Source organism: Staurois parvus, unplaced genomic scaffold (assembly GCF_062004578.1).
Source record: "Staurois parvus isolate SC_StPar_1 unplaced genomic scaffold, SC_StPar_1.0 ptg001570l, whole genome shotgun sequence".
Lineage (NCBI taxonomy): Eukaryota > Metazoa > Chordata > Amphibia > Anura > Ranidae > Staurois > Staurois parvus.
Window position 1 is genome coordinate 743,577 of NW_028319366.1, and position 26,335 is coordinate 769,911.

The 26,335-nt window shown below is 44.5% G+C and overlaps 1 protein-coding gene across 1 annotated transcript in view; it reads right to left on the reverse strand.

Annotated features, from left to right (window-relative positions):
• Nucleotides 1–26,335, reverse strand: part of CRISPLD2 (cysteine rich secretory protein LCCL domain containing 2) — a 75,795-nt gene that overhangs the window by 15,470 nt on the left and 33,990 nt on the right. Inside the window, exons 3-13 of the mRNA XM_089662862.1 lie at nucleotides 24,274–24,392; nucleotides 22,750–22,882; nucleotides 19,231–19,346; nucleotides 18,627–18,727; nucleotides 13,042–13,188; nucleotides 11,905–11,965; nucleotides 8,917–8,983; nucleotides 7,278–7,408; nucleotides 7,086–7,129; nucleotides 3,999–4,071; nucleotides 991–1,066 (exon numbers count right to left, since the gene is read on the reverse strand). Of these exons, the coding sequence (XP_089518988.1) occupies nucleotides 991–1,066; nucleotides 3,999–4,071; nucleotides 7,086–7,129; nucleotides 7,278–7,408; nucleotides 8,917–8,983; nucleotides 11,905–11,965; nucleotides 13,042–13,188; nucleotides 18,627–18,727; nucleotides 19,231–19,346; nucleotides 22,750–22,882; nucleotides 24,274–24,392 (1,068 nt within the window). The remainder of the gene's footprint in view (nucleotides 1–990; nucleotides 1,067–3,998; nucleotides 4,072–7,085; nucleotides 7,130–7,277; nucleotides 7,409–8,916; nucleotides 8,984–11,904; nucleotides 11,966–13,041; nucleotides 13,189–18,626; nucleotides 18,728–19,230; nucleotides 19,347–22,749; nucleotides 22,883–24,273; nucleotides 24,393–26,335) is intronic.

Here is a 26,335-nt window from a genome sequence, read left to right on the forward strand (position 1 = left end):
CTGCCCCTCCCACAATGGTGAGATTTCCCCCAGTAGTTTGTTTCTCTGCCCCTCCCACAATGGAGACATGTCCCAGCAGTAGATTGTGTCTCTGCCTCCCCCATAATGAGATCTTCTCGCCATATTTCTTCTCTGCCCCTCCCACAATGGTGATATTTCCCCAGTAGTTTGTGTCTCTGCCCCCCCCCCCCCACAATGGTGAGATTTTCCCCAGTAGTTTGTGTCTCTGCCCCTCCCACAATGGTGACATTTTCCCCAGTATATTGTGTCTCTGCCTCTCCCATAATGAGATCTTCCCACCATATTTTTGTCTCTGCCCCTCCCACAATAGTGAGATTTTCACCAGTAGTTTGTATCTCTACCCCTCCCACAATGATGAGGTCCTACCACTGTATTATGTGCCCCCCGTCCTTCCCACAGTATTGAAATTTCTCCGCAGTAATTTGCATCTCTGCCCCTCCCATAACAGTGAGATTTCCATTACCGGGGTAGAGAGGGAGTTACTAATTTGTAGCAAACAGTCCTACATTAAAAAATCCCAATATTCCTTCATTTATAGTCATCTCCCTGTGCACCACCTAAATAATAAACAAAACAGTGATGACTTTCATGAATTCCACCCACAGGTAAGACAGAGGGAAGGGCCCCTGAAGTGTTTGGTCATCTTTGATGTTCATACGCAGGTCAGATCTGAGACTCCCAAATAAAAAAAACTGTAGTCTCAGAAAATAGGAGTCTCATGCATGAGGGTAAAGCAGCAGTTTAACACAGGGGGCAGACTAACAGAAACTGGAATTGGCGGAGCAGAACATACAGAGATCTTCTTTAAGTATGTAGCTGATCATTCGTATTTTTTTTACCAGGCTTATCCTGGATGGGAAATGAGGAAACTGGCTCAGTGTGAAGTTGGCACCAGCCCTGTATAATAACTTGCAACATCCACACAGCTACCCCATAAAAGTAAAGAGCAGTAAAACAAATACCACTTACATCTGCATAAATGTTGGAGCCAATGACTGGTGCCCAGTGGGAAGGCTCGTCCTTACAGTGACTTGGGCAGTAAAATCTGGAAGACAATATGAACAGGTTATTGCAGGTTCCCACTTGTGCCAGAACGGCATTAAAAAAACACCCTCTTTTCCAATATATATTCTGGCTCCAAAAACGTGAAGATTTATTAATGTTCTTTATGTGCCATTACATCAGGAGTATCAGATGCCAAATCCTCGATTCTCTGTTGCTCTGTAAGATGATGGCGAAGAACGGTTGAAGGTTAATTCCATCCGAAACTGTTGAAGAGTTGGTGGGTTGGATTAGTTTCTTGTATCTCTTTAGGTTCTGGTTTTCAGCTTCCCCCAACAATACAGCTGTAATAAGGGGACCCAGGGGCGGATTAACCATTTGGAAACTTGGGCACTGCCCGAGGGCCCAGGGTCAGTAGGGGGCCCCATGAGATGCCCCTGGCACCTTTTTGATAGGCTTTTTTGAGTTCGGGCAAAAACACAGGGGCCCCATGATCCCTTATTGCCCGAGGGGCCCCATGAGTTGTCAGTCTGCCCCTGAGGGGACCTCAAACCCAATGCTAGATGGATCCAAGCCAACGTTTTCTTACAGATGCCAGGGCTGTCGGAATTTGACTCCATCATTGTAGAAGTCATTATAGGACACCATAGATTTTTCCATGTGAAATGTATACTACATTTTTGGGGCTAATACGAGAGTAATGCTATTGTTTTTGTTGCATCGATAGTGTCAGAGGAAGGACTATGGTGGACTTTGAGGTCACCAATCTCACCATTTTGACCTCCCCCACAGTTTATTTAAAATGACTGATCCAAGACAATAACTGTATAGTCATGCTGCTGCCTACAGAGGGCTAGGGAATGTTTCCCTATATTCTTGAAGGTCTACATAATTATGAGTCTTCACAAAAATCAGGGCTATGGAGCAGAGTTAAAGTTTTGATTAGGAAACAAAATTAGGTTGATGCTTTGGGTTAGGTTCAAGAGTTACTTTAAGGTTTAACATTAGGGTTAAGTGTTAAGGTAAAGGTCAGGGCTACCTAAACCTAATTAAAGGTTACGTTGAGGTATAAGATTTCACCTAAAGGTAATGGTAAGGTTTAGGGTTGGGGGTAAGAATTAGGTTGATGCTTCGGCTTAAGAGTTGGGTTTAGGTTTGGATTTGAGGATATGAGTTAAGGGTTTAGGGTCAGGTATACAGGTTCAGTTGAGGCTTAGGAGTTAAGTTCAGGTTTAGGGTCAGGTCTATGGGTTCAGTTGAGGTTTAGGGTTAGGAGTTAAGTTCAGGTTTAGGGGCAGGTCTAGGTGTTCAGTTGAGGTTTAGGGTTAGGAGTTAGGTTCACGTTTAGGGTCAGGCCTAAAGATTCAGTTGAGGTTTAGTGTTAGGAGTTAAGTTCAGGTTTAGGGTCAGGTCTAGGGATTCAGTTTAGGGTTAGGAGTTAAGTTCAGGTTTAGGGTCAGGTCTAGGGGTTCAGTTGAGGTTTCGGGTTAGGAGTTAAGTTCAAGTCTATGGGTTCAGTTGAGGTTTAGGTTTAGGAGTTAAGTTCAGGTTTAGGGTCAGGTCTATGGGTTCAGTTGAGGTTTCGGGTTAGGAGTTAAGTTCAAGTCTATGGGTTCAGCTGAGGTTTAGGGTTAGGAGTTAAGTTCAGGTTTAGGGTCAGGTCTAGGGGTTCAGTTGAGGTTTCGGATTAGGAGTTAAGTTCAAGTCTATGGGTTCAGCTGAGGGTTAGGAGTTAAGTTCAGGTTTAGGGTCAGGTCTATGGGTTCAGTTTAGGTTTCGGGTTAGGAGTTAAGTTCAGGTTTAGGGTCAGGCCTAGGGGTTCAGTTGAGGTTTCGGGTTAGGAGTTAAGTTCAAGGCTATGGGTTCAGCTGAGGTTTAGGAGTTAAGTTCAGGTTTAGGGTCAGGTCTAGGTATTCAGTTGAGGTTTCGGGTTAGGAGTTAAGTTCAAGTCTATGGGCTCAGTTGAGGTTTAGGGTTAGGGGTTAGGAGTTAATTTCAGGTTTAGGGTCAGGTCTAGGGGTTCAGTTGAGGTTTCAGGTTAGAAGTTAAGTTCAAGTCTATGGGTTCAGTTGAGGGTTAGGAGTTAAATTCAGGTTTAGGGTCAGGTCTATGGGTTCCGTTGAGGTTTAGGGTAAGGAGTTAAGTTCAGGTTTAGGGTCAGGTCTAGGGGTTCAGTTGAGGTTTAGTGTTAGGAGCTAAACTGACGTTTAGGTTATGAGATAAGAGTTTGGGCTTGTGTCAATGTCAAACCATCAGTTTGAGACAACTGAAATAATTCTGAATTCATTGATGGGTGCATTTAACCTGCAGTTAATCTCTTCTGACCTGCATTGGACCTGCTTCAAATGGGTTTTGCAGTAGATATAAAGGAATGCAAAACCCACTTGAAGCATACAAAAGCCCAGTGACACAAGCCCTTAGGATGATGCTTAATATGAGGCTTAGGCTACATTCACACTGGCATTTGGGTATAACACTTAACCCTAAACATCAACTCAACTCCTAAGGCTACATTCACTCCGGCAATAAGGACCAGTGCGAATTGTAGCGGCAGTTCTCCCTGTGGCTCTTAGCGGCTGTCAGAGTGTAGGTGCGACCACTGGCCCCATTCACTATAATAACAGGTTGCTGGCGGCCACACCTAATCAAAGTGTGTCCAGCAGCGTTCACCACAGGTAATCAATGGCTGGCTGTGCAGAGAGCTGTGAATAGGTGCAGCCACTGGTGACCTTCCATTATTAAGAGTTAAGTTGATGTTTTGGGTTAAGTGTTATACTGGAGCCTGAAGGTGTAGTTAGGAGTTAGGTTGAGGTTTAGGACAAGGGGGTGGATTATTGTTTGGTTTATACCCTACATTAGGTATGCTTTAGCTCTTCCATAGAATGTTCCACCTACATAATAAACTGACTAAAGAACAATTTAGATGAAAAATCTTCTATGATATCAGACTGAAAGAGCAACCACAACATGCCTACCTTGGACAGTGTTTAGCTGGCTTTTCGAAGGGGCAGATCTCAGCCACAGTTGAGTAGCAGTCAATTGTCTGTGCTATGGAGAGAAGACAAAACACAAGCACGTCATAGATAGACACTCATTATCAGTCTCTGAGAACTTACTATAGAAAGATCCTTGTCAGCTGTCCCAGATGAAAACATTCAAATCTACCAATTGTGCCATAAAGTAAGAAAAGACAGCTATGTAAGGCAAGTGGGGGCTCATTTACATTGAGGGGCGATAAAAGACCACAGTTGAGTCGCATTTTAACCATTTCTCCTTAATTGAGAGAGGCAGCAGTTCAGAGTATACACATGCCGCGGCCACAATTCTTTGCTTTGCAGATGCGGCAGTAATTATAACCCCCTGTAGTTTCATCGGGCATAGTGCCCGCCAAGTGCAATCCATTCAAGTGAGTGCGGCAATTCTGCAAGTGCCTTCAAATGCACACAAAGGCAGTGCACTAGCGCAGCAATCAAGGTGTTAATGCAGGTGGTGAGGAGGTATTGTATCGCTTCCTCACCGCCTGCCCAATGCTCTCTGAATAGCGATCCATATGTGGATCCCTCCTCAGAGACCAAAGCAAGTGTGAATGAGCCCTTATAGACAGCTAAAAAGAGCATTGATGTCATTGGTGGTTGTGGAGTTGTCCCTGGAACTATACAGGTTCCATTAAATGAGAGGTTAATTAGCCACAGATCAAGGAAGCCCTAGGCATCTCTGGAGGACTCCTGGCTGAGAATGGCTGACATAGAGGGTGAGTGTCAGCTCTTTATTTTACAACAAAGTTACCAAAATGGTCAAAGTAGTATTTGTTCCTCTAAAGCCATGTTTCTCAAGTAATGGGTCACGACCCAAAAGTGGGTGGCGGACTGGGTCAAGGGGCAAGTGCCCCCCAGGCCTCTCTAATGTCCTAATAAAACGTCCGGTGCCCTGGCAACATAGCTTAATAAAAACTGCTGGCCACACTAATATATATTATTGCGGCCAGCCGGTCCCATTAAGGTGGTGCGCACGGTGCACTTACAAAGTGGTCCTACGGCCCTCATGCTCATTCCTCCTTCCTCCGCAGCAGCATTGGGAGAAAGTGACTACACTTCCTTCCTTCCAGCCAGCCACGCAGGAGGGAAGAAAAGCACCACTGGACACCAGGGAATGACTCCACTAGGTACTTCTCCTGGGTTGTGGATGGGCAATGGAGAGCGCAATTTGAAAGGAGTGAAAGAAAACAGGAAAACGATGATGATTGGGGGGGTGGGAGGACTGAAAGTGTGCATGAAAGGTAAGGGCATGAAAAGGGGGTCAAGGTGGGTATTAAAGGAGGGTGTGAAAGGGGGCTATGGAAAGAGCATAAAAGAGGAAAGGAATGGGGGCATGAAAGGGTGGGCTAAATCCTGATAAGACATATCGTGTGGCGACACTCTGCACATGCTTAGTTTGGTGTGTATTGCTAGAGAGGTTTTTCTTTTTTTCTTGGGAGAGTGCATGTGATCAGCACAGGGCCAATCAGCACTGTCCAGACAAAGGTCAGAGGTGTTGCATCCTCCTACAGCAGAAAGAAAACTCCTCCTACAAGCTTTATCCAGTGCTCAGCTGGACACTGACAGAAGTCACAAGACTGCTGTATACTGCTGATGAGAAAAGGTATTTAGTAGTTTATATTTACTAATATAATTGCATTTCCATGTTGTGTGTACTGTGGGAGACCGGATATAGTGAATGGAGGGTCCGGGGAGAACAGATATAGTGAATGTAGGATCCAGGGAGACCAGATATAGTGAATGCAGGGTCTGGGGAGACCAGATATAGTGAATGCAGGGTCCAGGGAGACCAGATATAGTGAATGCAGGGTCTGGGGAGACCAGATGTAGTGAATGTAGGATCCAGGAAGACCAGATATTGTGAATGCAGGGTCTTGGGAGAACAGATATAGTGAATGTAGGATCCGGGGAGACCAGATATAGTGAATGCAGGGTCTGGGGAGACCAGATATAGTGAATGCAGGGTCCAGGGAGATCCGATATAGTGAATGCAGGGTCCGGGGAGACCAGATATAGTGAATGCAGTGTCTGGGGAGACCAGATATAGTGAATGCAGGGTCTGGGGAGACCAAATATAGTGAATGAAGGGTCCTGGGAGACCAGATATAGTAAATGCAGGGTCCAGGGAGACCGGATATAGTGAATGAAGGGTCCGAGAAGACCAGATATAGTGAAGGTAGGGTCCGGGGAGACCAGATATAGTGAATGCAGGGTCCGGGGAGACCAGATATAGTGAATGCAGGGTCCAGGGAGACCGGATATAGTGAATGAAGTGTCAGAGGAGACCAGATATAGTGAATGCAGGGTCCGGGGTTTAGTAACATTTTAAAGTTAGGGGGTATTGGTGGATTTATGTTATTTTATGTATGCTTAAAATAATTATTTATTTTAAAAGTCTAAAAAAAGTGTTTTATTATGTAAAATTATGTAGTTGTTTTGTGGAATAAATAATAATGTTTCGGAAATTAAATTATTTTTGGGTCGCAACTTAATGACCAAGGACAAATGTGGGTCCTGAGTTTCCACAGGTTGAGAACCACTGCTCTTTTTCTCTGTAGCAAATCATCCAAATACAGTAAATGTAAGTGTTACAACTTCATTGTATTATAAAGTTCCCAACAACTGTGTAGTAGGGGAACCTTCCTGATTGGATATATATTTTGAGCCCGGGTTCACACTGATGTGGTGCGGAAATCACAGCATTTTCAGTGCGAATTCCGCATCGCATCAGAATCACACTCCGTTCATGCGAACTGCTGCGGGTGTGTATGTTAAGTTAACAACACCCCGAAAGCGGTCCGCAAAACGCGGTGCGATGTGTAGAATCGGATCGCATATGTGTGAATACCCATGTGATCCGATTCTAGTGCGGACCAAAAAAATGGGTCCTGTACCTTTTTGGTGCGGTGTAATTAGAGCCATACAAAATGTAGGGCTCCAATCGCACCGCACACAAATAGCCTGTGATTTGCACAGGAATGCTTGTAGAATGTAACTATAAGCACACAGATTTCCCGTACCACTTACCAGTAACTTTAGCGACCATGAAGGAATTTGCTGGTTTAAATTTACTGCGGAAAGAAAGTAAAAAAATAAATAAGTGATCAGTGCAGATGATCTGGAAAACAAACATTTACAAATTCTTTACCCCTACCCAAGACCAAACCATAATGTCTTACCAGGGGCCGCATGAGTTGTCAGTCCGCCCCTGTGTCTTACCTTAAAGATTCTACGCCGTTCCTCGTGGACTTAACGAAAAACTGCAGACGACCCTTCCGCGTGATGTCCACCAGACCGCCATTATTATCGATAACCCCATAGTGAATTGCTGCCCGGCAGAGGCTGGACATCTGTGGCAACATTGGATTTGTTAAATATCTTCAAATTGGTGAGGTCAATATCTGGCCTAACGTAGCTATCAGAACTAAGACATCATTACTGTGGTCATCACTCAACGTTCTTGTGGAGCTAACAAAAAAACTAACTTATACAGAGTAAGGAAAGTTTCTTTGGGTTTTTTTTTTCAAAATTTTCCAAAATTCCTAGCAAAGCACGTGGACTAGTAGTAATCACCGTTACATAATTGACAATACTCAATCCAATTCAATTTTGTAAGACACAAAGGCCCTGGTGATGTTGATTTTACTAAACAAGAAGTTGCATAAAGATTGCCAGATCAAAGAGAGTCCAAAAACTTTAGCCAGTCATCAGAGGTTCAAATACAATAGTCAACAGGCTTCGGAGGTCCAAACAATCCCCCTTCATCAGCGATTGGAAAATAAAGAGAGTCAAAGTACACATATGCTGCCAAATTTATCTTTGGGACACTTTGTAATCCACACACATTTTATCTCAATTCAATCAACTCCTTTTGCGACTTTGAGTGATCTTAAGTATACTTTAATATGTAAGCCCTGATGAAGGGGGATTGTTCAGACCAACAAAATACATTTATTGGTTTTTTCAATAATCTAAAGAATTATTCAAGTTTTCTTGGACTTCTTGGAGAAATGACAGTGTGAGGAAATGTCCCCAATGTAGTTGTCCCTATTGGAGTATTTCACTTCTGTTTCCATTCTGGTGACAACTATAAATTGTGGGATTTTATTTCACTTTTTATATTGGTGACAATGGTTACCGGGCAAATAGGATAAATCTCTGGGCATCAGGACAACAGACAGTAATAAACACCAATAAGGCCTCTGTAATGGAACCATCCCAGCCTGCGCTGATTACTTCTGTTAGAATACCGCTTCCCCATCCGAACACCGACAACAGACACCACAGATGACCATACAAGACTGGTTTATTTGAACACAGATACAAGATATAAACACTCAGGGGACAATCTTCCCTCCCTGCATAATGACACAGGGCAGGACAATCTACATTTAGTAACAAGAGACACACAGGTATTCAAACTTTACACCAGCAGACAGTCCCATCAGGAGGGAGGGCTGCTGGAGACACCCCCCCCCCCCCCCCCACTAAGCTAATACACATAAACACATACATCCCATAATAGTTTGCTCCCAAGCAAGACACACACTAGAACAATGGGGTGCAACCACACAACACCAAACAATCCACAACCCCCACCCACCTATCTTCTAGACATGTCAACACAAGGACAGATCACCCTGGACCCCTAAAAGGCACAGGGTGACTTACACATAAGAGGGATATGGGGAGCTGAGACAGGGGTCTCCCCACCTATCCAAAGTGAGCTGTATTGCATAGGCCCACCACCCAAAGTGACTCCCTTCACAGCCTCTTTTCCCCATTCTATGCAAAACTAGAAAATAAAGTGTTTTAGAAACACTCAAAATAAGCCTCGTAGTTTATGTGAACTACTTACACTGTCATAGAAAAGAGTTCCAAAAACTTTTGCCTTCTTATTTGCACAACCTGGCGGGCAGAGATACCTGTAGGAGGAATACACAGTGGTCTATTCAATATGGCGTACAGTTTGTAATCTAGTGAATACAAAGATGTCGTTTATGATCATATAATAGGTTTTAATTTAAAAAAATAGTAAAATTTGTAGATTTGCAAAATTGGCAATTCAGTAATCATTGACATGTTAGATGTTAGATGGCAAATGGACTTGTTAGCATGATCCTAAAATCACAAAACTTTTTTGCTAAATGATCTTTTTCTTATTTGGATAGTCGAGTCTCTTCAAAGGACAACTTCACCTTTATGGAGCTGTAACTTTATGAAAAATAGGAACTAGCATTTTCAGAAGGAGGTCAACAGCAACAGTTAGTTTCAATCAGTAGAGTTATCCTTTAAAGATGGCGGCCCTCCCTTTTTTCAAATACATTTTCAGAAATTGTTGTGCTGTGTGAAGTTCGGCGTGAAGCATTACAAGTACATGGAGTTTATTTTGCTATCTCTGCACTGAGACCTTCAGAAGCTATAAAACGACTCTTTAAACAATCTTTGCCGTTTCCCCCCACTGCCCGTGATTCAGCCACCGGTCATCCTCCATGACTGACGTTCTCTATTCTGGCACTGCTTGGCTGGGTCTCCATGGTGAAGCCAACACTACACAACCTCTTCAAAGTTTTTTAATAACAATGAAAGAAGTGAAAGCTGGCATAAAAAAAAAATGGCATTTTGTCCTCGCTGAGTCAGCGCTCTTAGGAAACTTGTTGAAAACATCTTAAATGTTTATGTTTAACACATGTGCCCCCATCTTTTATATATGCAATGGGGTAGAACAGTGCTATGTCCATAACGACCAGATGTTCGTTTCTGTCTTCAAATTGGCACTACGAAAATGATTTTCTGATTGGTCGAGGAGTCTTTTTGGCGGTACGGATTTTTATTTCAGCTGGAGGAGAACAAGTTGAGCAGTTGTGCTAACCGCCAGGTTATCACTTCTGCCACAGTCAAAGCTTGACTTTACAATCACCCCTTGTGCTACTATATTCTAATGCAGGCCATAGATGGGTCAAAATCGGCCGATTTTTCATCTGAAAATAAAATCGGCCGATTTTCGGATCGTTAGTGGGCTAAATGTTCGGCCGTTTTTTCGGTATTTTGGCAGATTTTTTTATCGGTAAAGTTGGAAAAAAATCGGCCGATTTTGCCGATCGGCCGATTTTCGCAGCAATGATGGGCAAATCGGCCGATCTTTTACCGATAAAAAAATCTGCACATGAGCAGTGACCTGCAAGAGGAAGACAAAAAGAAGAAGAGGATGAAGAGGAAGAGGATGAAGAAGAGGATGAAGAAGAGGAAGAAGAAGAGGAGGAAGAAGAAGAAGAAGAAGAAGAGGAAGAAGAAGAGGAAGCGGATGAAGAAGAAGAGGATGAAGAAGAAGAAGAGGATGAAGAAGAAGAGGATGATGAAGAAGAGGATGATGAAGAAGAGGATGAAGAAGAAGAGGATGCAGAGGAGGATGAAGAAGAGGAAGAAGAAGAAGAAGAAGAGGAAGAAAAAGAGGATGAAGAAGAAGAAGAGGATGAAGAAGATGAAGCAGAGGAAGCAGAAGATGAAGAAGAGGAAGCAGAAGAAGAAGAGGAAGAAGAAGAGGAAGAGGAAGAAGAAGAGGATGAAGAGGATAAAGAAGAAGAGGATGAAGAAGAAGAGGAATTCCAATCCGGCAAAAAGTGTCCCTGCAGAGAGCTCCGCTATTTCTTTGACAGTTCCTTGACATTTATAGCGGTTGCAACAATGTATATATTTGTTTCCGAATAAAAACATCTGTATCCTAAATGGATACAAATAGATACATTGTTGCAACCGCTATAAATTCAAGGAACTGTCAAAGAAATAGCGGAGCTCTCTGCAGGGAAACTTTTTGCCGGATGTAGACGGGAGGAAAATCGGCAGATTTTTTTTACCGTTGCTGGTAACGTCGGCCGCTTGAACAACCGATTTTTCATTTTTTTAAAAAAAAAATTGGCTGATTTTCGACCCGTCTATGGCCTGCATTAGTGGCATGAGAGAATAATTATGCTGTTGTTCAGCCATTTTGAATTTGGTTTATCAATCTGGTATTGACTGAGGCCGAGGGTGGAATCCATGTAGATATTAAGTTATCTTTGTTTGCCCTGATTAGGCCTGATTAAGGGATAAATAAGTGCTTAAGGGATGCTAAAATTACATGCAATCACATTGGTTGACAAACCAATTTAACATTCCTTAAATTCCTTTGCAGCTGAAGGCCATACAGTAAAAACTGAAATCAAAGTCAAGGCCAGAAAAGCAAAATGGGCATCAAAGTCCTAAAATGTGTACAGTGGTCACTATTGCTCAGGACTTCTGTTCCCCATCCAGACACAGCTCTAGAGCACCAAGCCACTCAATTGTCTAATCAAGACTTTTACAACCTGTGGGACCCTAAGGTTCCTCCAGATCTTGCTCAGGGCTCCTTGAGCCAGTGGCCCCAAGACCAGTGGAGCTTCTTGTTTTTCAGGTAAATTGCCATTGATATCAATGATCCATGTTAGCTGTCAGTAAAGAAAGTATTCTTCCTACTATCTCCTAAAGTATAGGGGCACTACATTGACCACCACTGTAATGGGCAATCTCAATGACCATCAGTGTAACAGGGCATGTTTTCCACTAACTACCAGTATAAGCAGGGTTCTTCTCTAATAAACACCTGATGTGCTGTCTAGCAAGGGTTCCCTGGGACCTGAAAACCACTTCTAGGATTTCTCCATGTTAAAGGGGTTGAGAGAGACTGGTCTAATCTGACTCAATGTCAGTAATCTGGTGACCTGGAAACACGTAAGGACACGAGGAACATGAATCTGCTTTTCCTTGTTCTGAATATATCTTGAAACAGATTCACCAATGAGCACCAGCTGGGAAAAATGATGCCCAGTACCTGTTACAGGTGGATCCTTTGCATTTGTCCCTCATTTTCGTCTCACACTTAATGACTTGAGCTGAGGAACAAGGAAAAAAGTTGAAAATTAGGTAATAACTAATTCAGAAGACATATGCTACTTTGTAAAGACCCAAAACAGAAGGATGTAAACTGAAACTGATACAAAACAATAGCATGTTGTATTACAGGTGTCTAAAACCAATGGTTGGAATTATATACAATGGGGCCCTATAGCAAGTCATTAAAAGACCCCACAGCAAACGACTTCAAGGCCTCTTGGCTTGCCAACTCTTATCCAAGGGTTCAGCTTGCTAACTGACATCTTAAAGTCCCTTTCCAGTTACCAGGAGATGTAAGAACTGTAGTCTTGGTTTCCTTTGTTATTCTGGTGATTTTTGTAGTGGTTGAGTGGGGTGGGGTGGGGTGGGGTGGGTGTGTTGATGGTTTTTATTGCTGACAGTATACCTATTTGGAGAATTACCCCTTACCTTCACTTCTTGTTGTCACACAGGAAGTGATGATGAGTCACCCCCAACTGGGACAGCCAATGGTGTAACTATAGCTATAGCAGCCCCCCGCTGCCGTTATAGGGCCTAGGGGTAGAAGGGGAGCCTTTTTAGGAGGCTGTTGAGGCAAATTAACTTGCAAAGTCTGCAGTCTACAAGAGCTGGCATGACCTCTTTGGTGTAGAAGGCTTGAGTGGCCTACATAGGGTCCTGAACTCAACCTCACCTTCCCATCCAACATCAGTTCCTAGCCTCACAAATGCGCACAAATTCCCAAAGACAGCCTCCAAAATCTTGTGAAAAGCCTTCCTAATACAGTGGAGGATAATAGAGACACAAAGGGGGCCAACCCCTTATTAATGGTTAAGGTGGGGACGGGGGGGAACTCCATAATGATGGCTATGGTTTTGGAATGGGATGTCCAACAAACTCATAGAGGTGTGATGGCCTTTGGCCATATAGTGTAGCTCACCTAAAGAGGGTTTTATGTTTATAAAGGAGATACATTTTTAGAGATTTTAAATATTTTTGTCCAAATACACCAAAAATCAGGAGCAGTAATATAAATTTGGGGAAATGACCCAGTAAATTGTACTTCTATAAATCACTCCCTATTAGTATTTCTTACTCATTAGGTTTTCAGTGGTTGGCTGTGTCGTCTTTGGCACAACTTTGGGTTTAGTGATCTTTTCGTGCACCCAGATCAGTGTTTCTTCAGGAATTCGAGGCGATTCAATTTCATTTGTCTCCTCTGTCTCTACAACGGGTTTGTCACCTGCGGGAACAGAACAGGATGCCGCATTCAAAAAAGTCTGCAGAATGGATGCAGCCAATACAATCAAACTGATAAAAACAAGACTTCCCATTGTTTCTCCAAACATTTAAATAGTTCAATCAATTCTTAGGAATATAACAAATGTTATTTATTAATATTGTGCAAATCCTCAGAAGGGACATGGTGTGGCTTGAAGTACAGAACAAGTAAAATGACTTCTTTGGCAGAGGTGATCGTTTTTGTTCGCAGAATGAAAATTAAAATAATTGTCTTTCATTTTCTTTAAAAGTATGACTATCCATAAAATATGTCCAGCGAGTGATCTTCACAACGGCACTGCAAATCCCAACAATGTTCATGGAAATCATAACTCTAGCCAAAGCCTTTTTATGGATTGAATGTGGAAGGAAGAATCTAATTCCTTCATTGTATAACACAAGTTCTCCTCAATGCTGACACCCTTGTGATTAAAGCCCAACTCAGGGAATTAAAAAAATAAAAATCTACCATTACAGTTGGGTCCATCTGCACTGCAAGGGTTAAATGCCTGTTAGGCTGAGGGGTGCCAGAATATCAGTGTCTTCATCAGAGTACCCCCTTACATCAGGGTCCTCCTCAGACTTCTTCCTTACATCAGGGTCCTCAACAGAGCCCCCCTTACACCAGGACCCCCAGCAGTGCCCCCCCCCCCCTTTTATCAGGGTCCCTATCAGAGAACCCATTAGTGTTTCTCCATGCATCAGGGCCCCTATCAGAGGCCTCCTTACACCAGAGCCCATGCTTACATCAGAGTCCTCACCAAAGCCACCCCTTATATCAGGGCCCCCATCACAGCCTTCCTCTGACAGCATGGTCCTCACCAGAATTACCCCTTACATCGGAGTCCCTCCTTACATCAGGGTCCCCATCAGAGTCCCCCTTACATCATGGTCCCCATAAGAGTCCCCCCTTACATCAGGGTCCTCATCAGAATCAATGTGTCCATCACAGCTCCCTTACATGAAGGTCCTCATAAGAGTCCCCCCTTACATCAGGGTGCAGATGAGAGCTCCCCTTACACCAGGGTCCCCATCACAGTCCCCCTTACAGCAGGGTCCCCATAAGAGTCCCCCCTTACATCAGGCTCCCCATCAGAGTCCCCCTTACATCAGAGTCCCCCTTACATCATGGTCCCCATAAGAGTCCCCCCTTACATCAGGGTCCCCATCAGAATCAATCTGCCCCTCAGAGCTCCCCTTACATGAAGGTTCTCATAAGAGTCCCCCCTTACATCAGGGTGCAGATGAGAGCTCCCCTTACACCAGGGTCCCCATCAGAGTCCCCCTTACAGCAGGGTCCCCATAAGAGTCCCCCCTTACATCAGGTCCCCATCAGAGTCCCCCCTTAAATCAGGGTGCCCATCAGAGCTTCCCTTCCATGAGGGTCCTCATTAGAGTTCCCCTTTACATCAGGGTGTAGATGAGAGCTCTCCTTACATAAGGATCCTCATCAGGGTCCCCAACAGAGTCCCCCCCCTTTTGTCAAGGTCCCCATCAGAGTCCCTACTTACATCAGAGTCCCCTTTAGGGAGGGAGAGGCAGAGACCAAAGGCAGCCTCTGCTGATCTGAACCCTCAGTCTGTACACATTGAGGATATGCCACTGACCCTAGCTACAGGCTAGATGCTGCCCATGGGCTTTAGCTTGGAGACCCCCGCCCTAGATATAAGGGGGGGAGGGGTGCTGCAAGGGCAGTTTTCTTTCCATTCCTAGGGTTGGGTTTTAAAGTGTAACTGTAGTTTTTAGCTTTGGATAGCGTTGAGAGGGATTAGAACCCCTGTCACAATTCATTTCTGTCTGTGTCCCTGTTAGAGAGTTTAACCTTCTTTATTTGTCCCAGTGACTGTAATCACTGAAAGGGAAAGTGAAAGTGAAAGAAAATCTAAAATGTTGGGTTGTCACCAGAACAGAGGGGATATCTTTCAATGGGGAGACTAATTCATGCACAGGGACAGTCAGGCTAGGAGGGAAAGCACTAGATGACGCTGGATGTCCTCCAGCCAGGAAATGAGACGGGGCTCCATCTGACTTGCTAGCCAGCCAGGAAATGAGGCGGGGCTCTATCTGACACTTAGATGTGGTGACTGCATTCATTTTCTTTTTTCCCTCTATTTTCACCTGGTAATCTGGCCAATAACACACCTCCTGTATTATTTATTATTTCAGGTACTTTTATAGCGCCGTCAATTTATGCAGTGCTTTACATATATATTGTACATTCACATCAGTCCCTAACCCTCAAGGGGTGTACAATCTAAGGTCCCTAACTCACATCCATACATACACATACTAGGGACAATTTAGACAGGATCCAATTAACCTATCAGCATGTCTCTGGAGCGTGGGAGGAAACCGGAGTACCCGGAGGAAACCCACGCAGGCACAGGGAGAACATGCAAACTCCAGGCAGGTGGTGCCATGGTTGGGATTAGAGTGCCTCCACTCTGGATGAGGGAGCACAGGGGATACAGCAGACAGCAGCATTGCCATTCTAGGGGGAGGGGAGTGTTAGATGTACTAGCAGATTTAGATACACCAAGTGTACATTGTGAGAAGCTCACAGTGTGCAGTGAAATCAGAGTAAGCCATTTCAGTCCAGGAGAGGAGCCGCTACAACTGTGCGAGACTGAAGGGAAGGCCGGAGGTCAGATTTGGCTGGTGTGGTCATATTGGATACATGTGGATATATTTTTCGAGTTTGTAAAAATGCACAAAGCACACCTAGAGAACCTCTGTACCATAAAAGCTCTGTATATCTGGCATCTCTCTGCCAATATCGGGGCAATACTTCTCTAAATTGCGCATAGTTGCTTTATTGCGCCCCATAAACCGGAAGGCACATTTTGGCGAGCCCCAACGTATGACGTCTTCCTAATGGGAATCGCAGGAGGGCCCTCGACGTGTGATGTACACGTAACCCAGCCACGATGAAAGTCCGCCGACGGACCCAGGCTGCAGTTTTTACGACTAAAATAATAAAACGCTTTCACGATTCATCATGGAACGCTCAATAACGCGTTAAATATTTGGTTGCCGGGCAGCCCAGCGTGCCAGGACAAGCGCTCCTGATTGTCGCTGGATTCGCAGAGACGGAATAGCCGCGGCGGATTAACCGCTTTCACAGCTGATTAAACAATTCCTGACAACTTTTTTTTCCCCTTTGCAAAATTTCAGGGAAGACGAGCGTTAAAGGTGACGACGAATCTTCAAACTCATTGATGATTGTTCCAGGACTCCGAGGAAGGGGAACGCAGTCACCAACTGTGCCTCCACGGCGGGCAAAGAAGCAGTTGAACGGAACGGCTTTCCCAAAGTCAGATTAGAATTTCAAACAAAATGGCTGGATGCTTTAAAAGCGGGATTAAACCCAAAACCAAAAATGTAATATATTGCAGCTCACCAATCAGTAGATGTGGTGACTGCCTTCGTTTTCTTTTTTCCCTCTGTTTTCACCTGTGATCTGGCCAATAACACACCCCCTGTATTAGAGTGCCTCCACTCTGGATGAGGGAGCACAGTGGCCACAGCAGACAGCAGCATTGCCATTCTGGGGGGAGGGGAGTGTTAGATGTACTAGCAGATTTAAATACACCAACAAATTGAAGCCAAACTCCAGGTCACACTTTATAATCAGTTACAGCGAACAGTTTTTTCCTTTTGGGATAAAGGTTTTACATGAATAAATAAAAGCTGATCATTGTAAGCACCCCTGCTTATATATTTATATATATATATATATATATATTGACATATATTTTGAAATATATTGAATACGGCCAAAATTGTAGTATTTCATATATATGTCAATATATTGGGGATGAATATTTTTAAAATATATTTTTCTTCCATGTGGGTTACAATGTTGCAACATCTGACTGGTGACATCATCCGAGCCTAGGCAACGCCACTGAAGCTTGGCTCAAGGGCTGTTCTGACATGATAAAATGCAGAGCTGTTCTAAAAAAATGATAATGTTTTACATTGTGAGCAGTGATGAGTTCAGGCAGGTTCGGACCAGCATCCAAATGCCCATGTGTGTGGCCGCCAGGAAGCTGTGCCCTGTGGCGGGCTGGTACACATGGGTTCACATCCCAGTGTGAACACCGCCAAGCTCATCACTAATTGTGACTATCAGGAATTTATTACATTTTTTGAAAGTTACTGAAAGGTTCACTTGAATCAGTCACTTAGACACAGGCTGCCAACAAGCATGCAGGCCACAACTCAGTATGCCCAGCAGAAGGAAGGTCATGAACTTTTAATGTTTATTTTTTAAATATTTAATACTAATATTTAAAAATGATACAGAACATCAGATTATAATTTAATTTTAATTTAACTTTAAAGCCCAATTTAGGAGAAAAAAAAAAGCTTTCACTTGCAGTGGGGCTGTGCCCGCACTGCAAGGGTTAACTGTTTGTTTTTGCCTAGTGGATTGGAGAAGGTAGATATACCTTCCTAACATTCCTAATCCTCCATTCCTCCCAGCACGAGACCAGTCTCTGCAGCTTCTGCAGCTTCTGCAGCTTCTGCCCCCCCCCCCCCCCCCTGCTGTCCAGCGGTCTTGTGTAGTAGATTACTCCTGACGTCATCATGCTCATAGACCTACTCTGGATAAGGGGACATCAGGGACAGTCCACCTCTGGATTGCGGGGGCACCGTATGCCGCTCAAGAGGAGGATTGGGTGAGTATAGGCTTTTTTTTTGCCCAGAATTAGGCTTTTACCTTAATGCCAGGCTGCCACATATATGTGTCTATAGGGCTCTCTTGGTCTGTACTGAGAGTGTGCTCACTGCCAGGGGCGGACTGACAACTCATGGGGCCCCCGGGCAATAGGGGATCATGGGGCCCCTGTGTCCTCAACCACAATCAAACCACACCCAAAAAAGCCTATGAAAAGGCCCCCTACTGAACCAGGGCCCTCGGAGCCCATAGAGTTGTGATTGGTGTATCTCCCAGAACCAGGGGCGGACTGACAACTCATGGGGCCCCTGGGCAATAGTGGATCATGGGGCCCCTGTGTCCTTGCCCAAACTCAAAAAAGCCTATGAAAAAGGTTCCAGGGGCATCTCATGGGGCCCCCTACTGACCCTGGGCCCTCGGGCAGTGCCCAAGTTTCCAAATGGTCAGTCCGCCCCTGCTCACTGCATGCTCCCAGCACACTGACCGAGCTGTCACCAACAGCTCCCGCTCAAAGTTTACGATCTGGAGCTGATAGGACAGGATCCCAATCATGTAACTGATGTGACAGCCAATCGCAGCGATCACATGATCAGGAATGCTACCTCTTCTTAAAGGGCCAGCAGGAAAGGGTTGAATATCAAATTTACCAAACTTCATCTCACCTCCTATTTCAAATAAAAATGGATGGATTGTGTCGGAATCATTGAGCTCTTTACCTTTGTAGCAGAGATTGTTCCTGCAGTTGCCGCCGTAGCTGGGTGGGCACTCAGAGCAAGGTCGCCCGGTTTTATAAGGTGCTTCACCAATCCAGTTACCCCTAAAAAATAAAAGGAAGCAGCAGGGAGAAAAAAAAAATCGACATTAGTATCATATCACAGGCGTATTGTGAGCCTCCTCTGCTCTCTCGGGTGAGGCAACCTAAGAGGGGCGACGGTATGAATGCAGCTACTGTGCGCCGTGATGGCAGACTGCGGCCGTGCTCCCATAACCTGCTATGAATGGATAGAAAGATACTTTGAATCTCACAGATTAGAACTCCGAAAGTGTTTACATCCTCGCCAAACCTCTCGCCGTTCCACTAATCGATTGCCAATTGTCTCGTTACCTTTGTGATGATTCGACACTTTTTATACACATTAAAGCAAAGATGTTTTTTAAGAGGACGCAAAATCTGTCCTATAGGAAGACAGAGAGGTTTACTGATGCCGCGAGGAGTATTTTCCACCTCCACCGCCGGCAATGAAAGCTCCGTTTGTGTGCGCGCCAGCAAGGCCCCCCCTCCTCCCCACCATCCTCCGAGTTGCGCATACTGGTCCTTACTTTGGGGAATAGTTGCAGACCAGGTAGACGGCGTTCTCCCAGATTTCTCCCCACACGTTCATCCGTTTGCAGACGTTGACTGCGCAGCCCACTTTTGTGGTCGTGGCCCAGACGATCTGGAGATGGAAAAAATGGGTGAAATAAAAATGAACATGGTCAACGGGAGTCTGTTCGGAGAGGTGCGGCCGGCGGCTGCGGTTCGGCTCTGACTGGGAGGTCGGGTCACCTGCGGGTCTCACGGTGCACTGCGGTACCGCATTTAAATTGTGGATTTAAAGGAAGCCTATCAGATGAGTTATTTATTTATGGTACTTATATAGCGCCGTCAATTTACACAGCGCTTTACATATAGATTGTATTATATATATACAATATATATGTAAACCCTCATATATATTGAGGGTTAGGGACTGATTCACATCAGTCCCTAACCCTCAAGGGGTGTACAATCTAAGGTCCCTAACTCACATACATATATATACTAGGGCCAATTTGGACAGGAACCAATTCACTGACCAACATGTCTTTGGAGTGTGGGAGGAAACCAGAGTACCCAGAGGAAACCCACACAGGCACAGGGAGAACATGCAAACTCCAGGCAGCTGGTGTTGTGGCTGGGATTCGAACCAACGACCCTAGTACTGCCAGGTGTAAGTGCTAACCATTAGCCACTGTGCTGCCCAGTTGCTTTGGTTTTATTCTCTACAAGCAACTGCCCTGCTAAATCCTTATGGGTGCCGGGAGCCTGAACCTGTTTCCTCGTTCCAGCTCCGTCCCCTCCCAGGGCTGTAACTAGGTGCCACTAGAAGTTCATTGGCTGAGTTTTCTCACCATCTGGAGTTGCCCTTTAAGGACCCATTCACACTAATGGCTCATTCACATGGGCAGAAAAAAACTCTGAGGTTAGATGGGCACAACGTCTAGTCTTGTGCGCATCCGAACGCAGCACTGTAGTAATCAATGAGCCCATACACACAGCCGCATGTACATGAAAAAATGTGCCCTGCATTTAGATGCACACAAAAAAGCAGGACAGATCTGCAAATATTTTTGTGCATTTGCGCATAAACGTGCATAAATGAGCAAAAACGCATACATGTGTAGTCATTCATTGGAATGAAAAAGGAATTGCATGCATCCGACACTTTACGCGTCTAAACATGTTTAGGCGCAAATACTCTAGATGCATATTTACACAGGATCATCTGCTAACTATGTTAGTAAGAACCTACTTTCTGTGTAGAAAATATACCTATGATAGTGTAAATGAGCCCTGAAGCATTCTGTTGTGGTGCGTTAACTCGCACAGGGGCGGACTGACAACTCATGGGGCCCCCGGGCAATAGGGGATCATGGGGCCCCTGTGTCCTTGCCCAAACTCAAAAAAGCCTATGAAAAAGGTACCAGGGGCATCTCATGGGGCCCCCTACTGATCCCGGGCCCTCGGGCAGTGCCCGAGTTTCCAAATGGTCAGTCCGCCCCTGAACTCGCATTATGAAAATCAAGGATAAAAAACGTCTTATTAAAAAAAAATGACAGTATGCGTGTTGTACTGTGCTGCAGTGTGCCATACATTGCATTCTAGTGTACAGTGTGTTTGGGTGCCATTTGCAATAAATACACAACGCATAGAAGCAAGGCAACGTTAACAAGTGTGAATGGGCCCCAAAAAGTGCATGTATCATTAGAGAATGTAATATTCTGTGAAGGAGGAGGGAAAAAGAGCTGATATTTCCTATTAGGTTGTTAACATTTTCAGCAAAAGACCCACCCCCCACGCTGGTGACCCCCCCCAAAAAAAAAAGAAGTAAGGGAAATTTTTATTCAGTGGAGAAATATAATCCTGAATTGAATAATAAAGTGATACTAAACCCTGCATTCACTATATCCGCTCTCCCCGGACCCTGCATTCACTATATCTGGTCTCCCCGGACCCTGCATTCACTATATCCGCTCTCCCCGGACCCCGCATTCACTATATCCGCTCTCCCCGGACCCTGCATTCACTATATCCGCTCTCCCCGGACCCTGCATTCACTATATCTGCTCTCCGTGGACTCTGCATTCACTATATCTGGTCTCCCCGGACCCCGCATTCACTATATCTGGTCTCCCTGGACCCTGCATTCACTATATCTGGTCTCCCTGGACCCTGCATTCACTATATCCGCTCTCCCCGGACCCTGCATTCACTATATCCGCTCTCCCCGGACCCTGCATTCACTATATCTGCTCTCCGTGGACCCTGCATTCACTATATCTGGTCTCCCCAGACCCCGCATTCACTATATCTGGTCTCCCTGGACCCTGCATTCACTATATTTGGTCTCCCCGGACCCTGCATTCACTATATCTGGTCTCCCTGGACCCTGCATTCACTATATCCGCTCTCCCTGGACCCTGCATTCACTATATCCGCTCTCCCCGGACCCTGCATTCACTATAACCGCTCTCCCTGGACCCTGCATTCACTATATCTGGTCTCCCCGGACCCTGCATTCACTATATCCGCTCTCCATGGACCCTGAATTCACTATATCCGGTCTCCCTGGACCCTGCATTCACTATATCTGGTCTCCCCAGACCCTGCATTCACTATATCTGGTCTCCCCGGACCCTGCATTCACTATATCCGCTCTCCCCGGACCCTGCATTCACTATATCCGGTCTCCCCGTACCCTGCATTCACTATATCCGCTCTCCCCGGACCCTGCATTCACTATATCCGGTCTCCCCGGACCCTGCATTCACTATATCTGGTCTCCCCGGACCCTGCATTCACTATATCTGGTCTCCCCGGACCCTTCATTCACTATATCTGGTCTCCCCGGACCCTGCATTCACTATATCCGGTCTCCCCGGACCCTGCATTCACTATATCTGGTCTCCCCAGACCCTGCATTCACTATATCTGGTCTCCCCGGACCCTGCATTCACTATATCTGGTCTCCCCGGACCCTGCATTCACTATATCCGCTCTCCCCGGACCCTGCATTCACTATATCCGGTCTCCCACAGTACACAGAACATGGAAATACAATTATTTTAGAAAATATAAACTGCTAAATACCTTTTCTCATCAGCAGTATATAGCAGTCTTGTGATCAGCAGGTGATTGGAGATTGAAAGGAGAAGGAGTAGACTGATGAGCTCATCTCTATCACTCTGCCCCTTCCTCCTATCAGCATGCCCCTTGTTAGCACATGAGCATTGTAGCACTAATGATTTGCTCCATGTGTTGCTTTTCTCTCTCTCACCCAGTCTGAGCTCTGTTGTTCAGGGATTGCAAAAGGCGGATGCCAAGTGAAATTCAGGTACTTACACTGCATGCATTCAAAAGAAATGGCATTTAATGATGTATTTAGAAATAATGAGCTGAATTAATTAGTATCTTTTTTATCTGCCTGGAGTTCAGTTTTAGCCACAACCTCATAAATGCCAGACATTTGGGTAACAAGAAGAATCATCATGGAATCTTCACACCCAACCGCTATGTCTTGTCCAGAGGAGACCACTCACCTGGGTGTAATGGGTGCACATTGGTCCTGAACATCTCTCGGGACAATATGGGTTGCATTCATGTGGGTGCGGATAGGTATAGTCCTTCACCTCATCATACCAGGACTGGACGTGAAAGGCCGGAGATCGATATCTTCAAGCAGAGAGAAGAATGGGAATGTTATTTCACTTTACATGGGCAGTTGTATGAATCATCTTCCTGTACAGCAATTTCATGCCAGCGAGTGGCCATGGCTTTTGAGGCTTCTATAGATTTTTGTAGCTGACTGCCCCAGAAATTGAGAATTCACTACATGGTCTGTCCTGTCATAGGTCATCATTCAGTTTTGGCTGAGCATTGATGAGATTAACTAACTACTGCCTTGAATCTTATGGGGACACCAGCAAGATCTTTGCACAGAGTTCCCAGCCCGCCTCCTGTAGAACATTTCTGATCACATCAATGAGGATTGACCTCCTTGCAAAGGTCCAAGCAAGGTGGACAGAGCTGGGAGCTTGAGTGATCATATGTTTGTGGGGGGGGCAAACAGATTGTGTTGCACCATGGCACAGTTGGGTCATGGTCACACATCTAGCTGACCTTTGATGTCTACATGCAACTTTGTAAGTGCTGGTAGAAAGATGCTGGGTGTGTTTCCTAACATTGGCCACCAATTGCAGTTGTATCTTGCTGTTTAGTACATGGGGGGGGGGGGTTGATTGGTTGAATGGGACAAGCAGATTGTGCTGCACCATGGGACAGTTGGGTCACGGTCAAACATCCAACTGAACTCTGATGTCTACATGCAACTTTGTGAGTGCTGGTAGTAAGATGCTGGGTGTGTTTCCTTACGTTGGCCACCAACTATAGTTGTATCTCACTACGCAATACATAGGGGTGGACAGATTGATTGATTGATTGATTGATTGATTGATTGGGACAAGTATATTGGACAGTTGGGTTATGATCACATATCTAACTGACCTCTGATGTCCATGCTGGTAGATAGGTGCTAGGTGTGTTTCCTCATGTTGGCTGCCAATTGCAGTTGTAACTTACTATGCAATAAATGGGGGGTGGATTGATTGATTGATTGACGGATTGATTGGGACAAGCAGATTGTGCTGCACCATGAGACAGTTGGGTCACGGCCACACATTTAACTAACCTCTGATGTCTACATGCAACTTTATGAGTGCTGGTAGATGGACGCTGTGTGTTTTTCCTCACATTGGCCACCACTCTGACTATGCAATACATGGGGGTGGTCTGATTGATTGATTGATTGATTGATTGACAGATGGACTGATTGAGTTGGACAAGCAGATTGTGCTGTACCATGGAACAGTTGGTCCATGGAAACACATCCAACAGACCTCTGATGCCTACATGCAACTTTGTAAGTGTTGGTAGAAAGGCATTGGGTGTGTTTCTCCACACTGGTCACCAAATGCAGGTGTATCTCACTATGCAATACACGGGGGGGGGGACTGATTCATTGATTGGTAGACTGATAGATTGATAGCTCCAGTAGTGTCTCTCACCTGCCCCAGTGTACCGCCAAGTTTTGTCCAATGGACGTGAGAAGGTTGGTTGGTCCATGCTCCCACATACACTCCTGAGCCCAGGCTTCAGAAGACCTTTCCAGCTCCTCGTCCCATGTCTGCTCAGACAAAAAAGAAAAAGAGACTTTATTAATAATTATATTCTTCACTTTGCTTGATCTTCACAGGGTAACCTTTTTCTGAATATAGATGTGAATCGCTCATTTCAAAGTGGAATGTCAAACAAAACTTTCATTTTTTGCATTTTGGATAGAATGTGAAAAGCGTAGAACTTTTATCTTACCCCTTTGGAAAGGTTTCCACTCACATCCTGTCCTGGTGAGCACTATCAGGGAGTACAGGTTCCTCTCCAATAGGGACATAGCAAGAATAAAAAACAAACTGACAGAGGTCCTCACCCTCCCCACCCTAATGTACTTACTGGAGAGTTCTCCTCTCACTTCTTGTCTTGGTGACCATAGGCAGGCAGGAAGGGAGGGCATACTCACCAATGGAGACATAGGCAGCAGTGGAACCTCACATAATACATAAGGGGGATATGATCTCCATGTATAATACATAAGGGGGGATATGATCTCCATGTATAATACATAAGGGGGGATATGATCTCCATGTATAATACATAAGGGAGGATATGATCTCCATGTATAATACATAAGGGGGGATATGATCTCCATGTATAATACATAACGGGGGATATGATCTCCATGTATAATACATAAGGGGGATATGATCTCCATGTATAATACATAAGGGGGGGGATATGATCTCCATGTATAATACATAAGGGGGGATATGATCACCATGTATAATATATAAGGGGGATATGATCTCCATGTATAATACATAAGGGGGGATATGATCTCCATGTATAATACATAAGGGGGGATATGATCTCCATGTATAATACATAAGGGAGGATATGATCTCCATGTATAATACATAAGGGGGGATATGATCTCCATGTATAATACATAAGGGGGATATGATCTCCATGTATAATACATTAGGGGGGATATGATCACCATGTATAATACATAAGGGGGGTATGATCACCATGTATAATACATAAGGGGGGATATGATCACCATGTATAATACATAAGGGGGGATATGATCTCCATGTATAATACATAAGGAGGGATATGATCTCCATGTATAATACATAAGGGGGGATATGATCACCATGTGTAATACATAAGGGGGGATATGATCACCATGTATAATACAAAAGGGGGGATATGATCTCCACGTATAATACATAAGGGGGATATGAACTCCATGTATATTACATAAGAGGGGATATGATCTCCATGTATAATACATAAGGGGGGTATGATCACCATGTATAATACATAAGGGGGGATATGATCACCATGTATAATACATAAGGGGGATATGATCTCATGTATAATACATAAGGGGGATATGATCTCCATGTATAATACATAAGGGGGGATGTGATCTCCATGTATAATACATAAGGGGGGATATGATCTCCATGTATAATACATAAGGGGGGATATGATCTCCATGTATAATACATAAGGGGGGATATGATCTCCATGTATAATACATAAGGGGGGATATGATCTCCATGTATAATACATAAGGAGGGATATGATCTCCATGTATAATACATAAGGGGGGATATGATCTCCATGTATAATACATAAGGGGGATATGATCTCCATGTATAATACATAAGGGGGGGATATGATCTCCATGTATAATACATAAGGGGGGATATGATCTCCATGTATAATACATAAGGGGGATATGATCACCATGTATAATACATAAGGGGGGATATGATCACCATGTATAAATACATAAGGGGGGATATGATCTCCATGTATAATACATAAGGGTGGGATATGATCTCCATGTATAATACATAAGGGGGATATGATCTCCATGTATAATACATAAGGGGGGATATGATCACCATGTATAATACATAAGGGGGGATATGATCTCCATGTATAATACATGAGGGGGATATGATCTCCATGTATAATACATAAGGGGGATATGATCAC